At 31.3% G+C, this 9249-nt stretch overlaps 1 protein-coding gene across 1 annotated transcript; it reads right to left on the bottom strand.

Moving 5' to 3' along the window:
* Positions 1–277: 277 nt before the first annotated feature.
* LOC105626960 (sorting nexin-13-like) lies at positions 278–4811 on the bottom strand. Its single transcript, XM_012208250.1, has 9 exons — positions 4699–4811; positions 4484–4583; positions 4310–4396; positions 4089–4213; positions 3399–3963; positions 1600–3174; positions 1077–1265; positions 777–991; positions 278–608 (listed from the first exon to the last, which is right to left on the bottom strand). The coding sequence occupies exons 1-9, from the start codon at positions 4809–4811 to the stop codon at positions 278–280; spliced, it is 3300 nt and encodes a 1099-aa protein (XP_012063640.1).
* Positions 4812–9249: the final 4438 nt, after the last annotated feature.

Raw genomic sequence — 9249 nt, 5'->3', positions numbered from 1 at the left:
GTACGTGTTGTGTAGTATATATATATATATATATATATATATATATATATATATATATATATATATATATTAAATATGTTTCTTTTACGTTGGACACTTTTCACGAATATTTTCTTAATATCGTGAATTTCTAAGCTACTCAAAGACAAGAAATGCATTTTATTAAAATTCGATGATAAAGTCGAAATTCTTAACTCATAACGTGGATTTTTTCGACTGCATAATCGAAAAAATTTCACACCATTACATTCGGACATCAGTCTGTCTTATTCTTCCATCAGGACTTTGTTTTACTTTTACTTCTCACCCTTGGTGAGACTGAATAGAGTTTCCTGAAAATTGTCACTAGATTGTTCTGCGGGAATAGAGTCTCGACGATACCTTCCAGCAACACGTACAACAATCTTCTGTTTAGTACGGGCCGCTGAAACAATTCGAACACCCTTAACAAACCACGTCTTGTTGTTTCGCTGCCTATGATATGTTTCAATTCATCCGAGAGACACGAAAGTAAAGCTATCTTAGCTGCCACTCGCGTTCGGTTCTTCATCTCCGTGTCTCGCGGCGGTTTACTCTCAGCCTTCACGCCATTCGGCCAGAAACTATTCCTGCAAAATATTATTAATTCACTTAACTTACTTTGTTTCTTGAAAATTGAATAATTATAATCATCACAAAGAACAATTACAATGAAATATATATAAAAATTATTTTTTTAAATATTAATGAATGTATATCGAAATTTTATGCTTGAAATATTAACACCATTTACTTACTTGAATAAGCGCAAATATCCCGCAACTTTTGACGGGCTGGTCATAAACGATACATACTCCAATATCCTTCTATTTACTATGTCTCCGAACATCGTGCGAATGATTTGACGCAGTAACGTTATAATCCGCCGTCTTAGCCACTGATTTCGTACTTTCAGATCGAAAATTTCATCCATTAACAGAAGCATAATTCGCAATGGGATATTGTCATCGGTCTGAAGAAAACACGAATTAAACGATTCAATTGATCGACTCGATATTTTAGAATGGTGCGATATTGCGTATAAAATAAAAAAGTACCTCTGTATCAAGACCGGCGCTAACTTTGGTATTCTCGTAAAATATACTCGTTTTCTTAGGATTGCCGAAAAATTTGCTCAAGTTGTCCATTACGCCGTCCACCGTACTTAGCATATTGTCCGGCATTGTTTTAACCGCTTGCGTAACGCTTTTCATAGATGTCTTTAAAGGATTCATTAAAGTATCTATCTGTATAAAACAAATATTCGGATAATTAGGTTTTTTTTATTTTTAATATTTAAAATTGTTATAAAGATTAGTGTATTTTATTTTGTAATTTTTTATTAATATTTATTTTTGTAATTTTAGAAAATTAATTTTTCATTTCTAACCTAAATTTGATGCAATTAATTTATACATATACAGGATATTTTGTAATGACTGCATAATCTCTCGGGCAAGTACGAGAGTGAACGAAATTGAGTCGAAGTCTTGCACTATTTTGCAATTCTCACAATAATTAACGAGACATTATCGAACATCCTGTATATTATAAATAAATAAGTAAATTATTCTTATTTACCGTTCTTGAGATCTGTCCACCAGTGACACCTTTATCGTAATCCCCTTGCTCCAAGAAGGCCAACAACAGATTCTGCAATCCCATATGGCCATCCATAATCGCAGGTTTCGTCAGTTGACACAACCATGCGTTCAACATCAACATTCGTCTTTCCAACACCGTGCGCTCCATATTGTGGAAGGCTTTTTTCGCAGGGAAAGGTATTTTCGCCAAATCGTAATATTTTTCCTTAATCTTCTGATGCAAATCGTAGAAATCGGAATACCGTCTATAGATATGCCACTTCTCCTTGTAGCCCGAATCGTAATTCTTCGTGATCGCTACCGCGTATATGCCGTATGTTTTTCCGCGATCGCTGACGATACCAGTTTCTATGATCGTGGCAGTGATCTCGAAGCGGCCTTGCTGTAGCTTTTTGATTGCGTTTTGGTCGTAATTGTTCTCGTCCAACTTGACGAATTGCTCCGCATTAGTTTCCATATAAAACGAAATGTCCTTCTTTTCACCAATTTGTTCACCAATTTCTGCGGTAGATCCCATACGCATGTTTTTCACACTTTTCAAATTGCCCGTATTTGTATCAACTTCGTCAAATTCCTTACTCTCATTTGCTTCTCCTATGCTTGTTAAACTCGTTGAAGAGTTTGATTTTTTAGTACCCTCCTTTACAACTGCAGGCTTCGTGTCGTCGGTTTTGCATGTCTCGGACAATTCATCCAAAGTGTCCAATTCATTGTTTGTGCTGGATAAGCTTATGCTGTCCAAGGATTTTGTATCATCTTCGGATACCGGATCCTTCAGCAGATCCAGTTCCGCGAGCAGTTTTATGTAAGCCATTGATCTCTTGAAGCCTGGCAGGAATCTGTCTTCATTTTGCAATTTCTCGTAGCAGCAATTTCGCAACTCGTCGAACCAGGTTTCCTTGACCGACTCTACCTTCGTTTTTGTAACCAAGCTTTTCACCAATGTGTCATCCAGTTGCAGCTTGGGCGACGCTTTATCGCTGAGATATTGTTGATAGATCTTCGTGGCTGCCTCCTTTAGATTATCCAAATCCGCGTTCTTGCGTTTAGCGCCGATCATGCCTGTACCAGATTGAGTACTTTGGATCTTCTGTAACTCAATGTCAGATATCTGTTGCTCGGCTGAGACTCTCCATCCATAGATATTCAGATAAAAGAACAGGTATGCTTCTGCATTTATGGAGGTCATATAATCGATGAAATAACTGAGCGCAATATTGTTTTTCAACAACTCATCTAATGGTAAATTAACTAGCTTCTGGCCCGGTATGAGCAATCTGTTCCACTCTGGTTGTGCGCCGATACCATCCGTTTCTGTTTCCAAGCCTTCCTGCATACCAATAATCCTAGTCTCTAGGATTTTCTTCACGTAAACCAGACTGTTCAGTTGCTGCTTCACGGATAGATCGTCATCTCCACCTGAATCCTTTGATCGCAGATGCGCTATTTCTTTACAAACTATATTTTTTGTCGCCATTAATTCGTCTAAATTGTCTGTTAATCTAATTACTGTTAAAAAGATATCACTTGGTAAACCACCATCCTTAGTACACTAAAAGAAATTGAAATCTTTTACATATAATTTAGCTAGAAGTATTAGTACTATATATAGTGTGTGATAAAACGTTGAAATAAACAATACAAATATGAATACATTTTTAAATAAATTTAGAAATGAGTTTTTCAACGAATTAAATAAACTATGTATTATATTTATTAAAGAACAAAAGATCTCAAATTTATATCTACAAAATTCGTCATCAAATCGATACTAACCAGCCATATACACGCCTGATTAATGTAATCAGGATCGGAGAAAAGATCTAACAATGGCCTGATTATAACATTCACTAACAATTCCCTTAAGACGAATCTCACAGTTAAACAATCGAAATCCGCCTTGGGTAGCACCAGGTACAATAGAATTTCAGATATTTCGCCCAAGAATTCTAATTCCTGGGTGTCGTTAGTGCATACCAGATCTCTGCATATCAGATTATTTTCCATTTGGATTTCGAGATCAAAAAATATCTTTTCCAGCGATTCGTCCTCCTTCTCATCGCCAGATGATTCGATTGGCTCGGTAAGTGATGACAGATTAGGTATATAAAATTTTGATTGCGAGTACCAAGAGACGTCGGTCTCGCTTTTATTTCGTCGATGAGTGGGAGTCTTCTTTGGAGTCCCGCCTGATGTGCTTGAACTAGCACTACCTTTCGGGACTCTGTTCGATCGTAATTGCTTCATCCTTGCGCTTGCTTGTCGGTACAACCTGACGTGCGAGGCTGCATCGTCGACAAGTCGCGTAGTCAAGTAGGGTATCCAATCGACACTCTTGACCCTTGCACAATGATATTAGACAATAAAACTTCAATCAATATAAATTATATAAGCTACTTTTTAAATAAATATTAAATAAATTATATAAATAAATTAAATAAATATTAATGAAAGATTTTTACATACCGATTTGCTACATTGATAGCGATTTTTTGGGCAGTATCTCGAACGGAATAAATAAACTCCTCATCATCCGTAACAATACTATACCATGGTTCCACATAATCTCTGATTAAGAAATCCAAAATTTCCTAAAAGTAGTAACAGATACATTAAACCTAAAAATTAATAAGAAATTCGATATTCTTCTATAAATATTCTATAAATATTGTTCTATAAATATGTACTTGCAGGGATTCATCAATGATACAACTACCAGTTATTCTTCTATCTAATGTAAATGTCATCCTTTCCTTAGACAAATCTAGTATATACTGCAAATATAACACATGGAATGTAATTATAATTATATAATGACAAGAGATAAATAAACGGCAAAAAAATTCAAAATTTTCATTTACCTGCCGGAACTTTTCAGTCTTCTTAGTTAAATCTTCCCTTTCAGACTTAATTACATTGTCGAGATTCGATGAGTACGTTCTATATATACAAATCAATGTCCTACAACAAAATATCTTCTTTTATGATTTTTTTAATGCATATTTTGTACAATATTTGTAAATATTTTGTACATTTTAGATACAATACATTTTTTAATTGGACATTATTATCTTACCCTAAAATTAACGTAAGCAAGCAGATTAAAAGTTTTATAATTGTTCCTATGCCGAAGATGTAAGCAAACAGAGTAACGGCAGCTCCGAGAATACCAAATAATGGAACATTCATCTGCAAAAATAACGATTTAGCTGATGAACGATCATTGACAACATTTTATTTCAAAATTTATGCAGTCATATGTTGAGTATATATTATAATATATATTATTTCTAAAGATATTTCTAGAGATATTCTGTAGAAACATAAGAATTATCCCTAGAATTACATACAATGTATACTTAAGTCAGTATAGGTAACGCAAAAACTGTTATTTCTTCTGGCAGTAAATTATCACAGTTGCCTACTCATACACGCCTATTAAATGGTAGAGTTTATCAGTCATAATGGGAGAATAGGAAAGAGAAAAACAAAAGAAAAGACACACAATTTAATGATAAGCCAGTAAAAACAGATTATCACAGAATAAAATTCTTTTCTTAAGACTTTTGTGATTGAACAAAAGAACAGAAGCTTGACTTATTAAAGAAAAATTAAAATTTCATAAATTAATAATAATACCATTATATTATTAACTTATTAGTTTATCAATAAAAATTTATTAATATGTACTACATACAAAAATATATAAAAATATTTAAAAATTAATTATGCACAACACAATAAATAATTTTTTAATTTCAATTTAATTAATTTATTTCATTTAGTATTCAGTAAATATCTTTTTTTTTCTGTAATTAGTAAAATGCTGTTTCGCTTTTTTAATGAATAAATGTTTTGATTAGTTTGATTTCTTTAATTTATGATTTTTTTTTATTTGATCAAATATTATTCATCAATTTGACTAATAACAATTAAAAATTTATGAGTAATAAATAAAATTTATTACATCTTAATGTTTATAAATTAGAAGATTAAAACATTTTCCAGTTAAGAATTTTTTCAAAGTAAATAAATAAACATAAAAAAATATAATCATAATTGTAGCAATATTTAAAAAAATGGTACAAAATATAAAGTATTAATTTTGTGAAGAGTAGCAAGGATAATAACATTTAATTCTTTGACAAACAAATCTGAAGATATCACTTTCTTGGTTTATCACATATGATAAGAAACTGATTGAAATATAATGGTTAAATGAATCATTACAAGTGCGCTGGAGATAAAACACTTGAGATACAAGAATTAAAAAGGAATTAAAAAATTCACTCTCAAGATATAAATCTTTGTAAATATTTCTCTCTTTCTCTCTTCAGACAATCGTCAATTGGAAAATCAATAGAAATCGGTAAACTTCCAGATCAACAGAAATATAAAGCAAATATTTTTCATTCTAAGAACAAAACAGTGTTATGCAACATATGTAGAGTACACTTTTTTGCTGTTACCTCATTTGAAAAACGAATTGCCTTCACATCTCCCATTTGTTTTACTTATTTTCTTATGAACTTTTATTCTCACAGAGAAGAATCTATTCGCTCTAAAATTTCACCGTTGTTGACAAAACCGACAATTCATCCTAGGAATCGAAATGACTGACAATTATCGCACATCCTCTGCTCGTGCCTACCAACTCGCAACAAAACAACACAAACAACTATCGTAATACTCATATATATATATATATATATATATACACACACACACACACATATATATATATCAGTATTACATATATGTATATATATATATATATATACACATACATACATATATACATTTATGAAGTGGGTGCGTGAATACGAGCGTCAAGCGTGCGTAGTTCGGGAGTAAAGTGACCCTGATCGAGCGTGTTTGAAATCGTTGGACAAATCACGGAGAGCAGAACGCGACACACAGATGTCCCCAGGACGACATGTGTTGTCGCTAGTTCGGGTGGTTCGATGGGACAGACCGGATCATCTTTCTACGCACCTTTGGTGATTGCTCAACGGGCCGGTTGTCGTCGCGTATTCGGCTACGCGCATATTGTGGGTCTCGCGACGACGTGCTCTTACGCCTTTTACACTCGGACTGGTCAGCTAAGCGGCGCTTTATTTACATTCTTGCGGACAATGCGGCTCGATGCGCTGGACGACACGTCGGACGACACCATGATCTTTCGATCTCGCACGATTCTGCGTGGTTGCCATCAATGCTATTGTCGCGGATGCGATGTCCGATCAGATGAAGCGCTCCCTGTCAGTTAGAAAGGTGCACTACAGACTGTGCGGATTAAAAACAGTCGATAACGTCGATGTTCTGCAAAGCGCCAGAGAGAATAATATGTAGTATGATGATTAAATTTTTGATAAAACTTGTGTGTAGATAGAGCGGACTAAACTGAGTCAAAAAGTTCTCTACCATTTTACAATTTTCGATGTAGTTAACAAGATATTAATATTATTAAAAATTGCCGAATGTGTATTGGTATATTTTCAATAATTTTTTTCCCAACTTCTATCAACTTAACAGAAAAACTGTGAGAGACAAAAATTGTTTATTTTCTCTTCATAGAAATCTAAGAATTTTTTCAAAATTTTTCATCATTTCATCATTCTTTTTAGTGCTGTATTTTCTTATACATATGTACACATATATGTATATACATATGTATATGGCAATTATTTTACTAACATGAAAAAATACAGTATTAAAAAATTCTGAAAAAAATTCTTAAAACTTTACGAGGAGAAAATAAATAATTTTTGTCTCTCGCTTTTTTTTCATAAACTTTATAGTATTAGGTATGGGAAAAAGTTCATGGTGTTTTTTAAATGCCATCTAACGGGAAAAACGCCACGAACTTTTTCCCACACCTAATATTTAAGTAAAAATTATTGAATATTGTTATTACATCTCACCATAATAATAAAAATGATTTGCGCGTGCATATCGTAATATATAACGAAATTATAATTGATAATACACGTCTATCCAAGTAATATAACTAAGTCATGATAAAAAAATGTCAAAATGACATCGAAATGACATTAAAATAATATCATTTTAACGTCATTTTGATGTTATCATTTGTTACTTGGGTAATTCTGGAATATATAATTATCATCATCATCATTAATGCAATTTTAACATAGTCAACTTTATTTAAAATTAGTGACAATTAAAAATGATAAGTAAAAATAAATTAATGAAAATTAAACGTTTAACAATAAAAAACAAAATTTAAATTATGAATAGTATAATAACATTTTTTGTATGTATAGACATATAATATGTCTATACATATAAATATAATATACTATTTTATATTCTATTTTAGTACAATATATATTCTATTTTAATACTTAAAACAAATAAATCTTTTCGTGATGACTTTATTTATGATAGGATTTGACAAGTTTTTTATAATTTTTCCATGAAATTTAATGCTACTTATTACCTACTAGTTAAAAGTTAATTTATACCTACTATAAAAGCCATAAGACAATTCGTATGATATTACACTTTGAATGAATTTCTAAAGATACATACATACATACGATAGTTGACCTTATATATTTAATTAATTAACGACATCAATAAAATGTATAGCGCTGTTCCTAATAAATTCAATTCAATTCAATTGACACTTGAAAATAAATGCTAAAGAATCTTGTGATATGTAACATTTAATGGAAAATGCTATAATTATTTAAATATAAAAACCAATATCTGATTTAGCTCTACATTTAGTTCTTTTACATATACATATAAATATACATACAAATACCTTGCCTCAGTCGTTCTCAAGATTTTGACGAAATTAGTTATCAGTAAATTTTAAATTCAATCGTAATTGTCTGAGCCGTAAGCATTGTATGTAAGATATTAAAACATTAAAATTTTAGTTTTATAATTTAACTTTAGGTCATTCTAATTTTATAAATATCTTTTTTTTTATAATTTATTAGTCCGTCTTTATAATACATTATTCTATTTCGTCTTTTTTACTTTTTATGATAGCTATCATTTTATTGTAACCTTATTGCTTGAAATTTATTCTCATCGTCAAATATAAAACAGATTTGGCTATTGTTAATTACTTATTAAATTCTCTAATTTCTACTTAACAAATTTTTAAATATGATAAACAATTTGATGATTTATTTTTAATTTTCCTTTTTTTCATACTTATTAATCATGTATACAAGATGTTGCTTTCAATCTTGACGGTTTCTTATTTACGTATTGCTATGCGTACTTATTGTCAGTTTGAATTACTCCCTCTTTAATCATTTTAACGTCATATGTTTTCAATCTAACATTTTACTTAATATTTACATAAATTAGGAGAAGAATAAAGAAACGTTTATATGAAAAACATTCATAGAATAAACAAAATTACTTATTAAATATTGCTAACGATAAAATACATCAATTTAGCAGTAAAATGCATTAAAAAATGATAGCCGACTTTGATAAAGATTTTATCATAAAGATTTTACAATCCTTATTGTCGTGTAATAACTTACGTATAGCATACATTATACGAGTATACGACGTCAGTTGACACAACCAACTAGCGTTCTAACAATCAACATTCGTCTTTCCTAACAACCGTGCG

The sequence above is a fragment of the Atta cephalotes genome (genome assembly GCF_000143395.1).
Source record: "Atta cephalotes unplaced genomic scaffold scaffold00007, whole genome shotgun sequence".
In the NCBI taxonomy this organism is placed as follows: domain Eukaryota; kingdom Metazoa; phylum Arthropoda; class Insecta; order Hymenoptera; family Formicidae; genus Atta; species Atta cephalotes.
The sequence above is the reverse complement of the archived record's forward strand: the minus strand, read 5'-3'. Positions and strand labels throughout refer to the sequence as shown.

What these genes read in the sequence shown, in the direction of transcription:
- LOC105626960 (XM_012208250.1), bottom strand. Translation starts at nt 4,811, where the DNA reads ATGAATGTTCCATTATTTGGTATTCTCGGAGCTGCCGTTACTCTGTTT. An exon ending in TCATTGATGAATCCCTGCAA is followed by an intron (nt 4,214 to 4,309) that starts GTACATATTTAT and finishes TACTACTTTTAG; the next exon opens with GAAATTTTGGATTTCTTAAT. An exon ending in GTGGACAGATCTCAAGAACG is followed by an intron (nt 1,266 to 1,599) that starts GTAAATAAGAAT and finishes TGTTTTATACAG; the next exon opens with ATAGATACTTTAATGAATCC.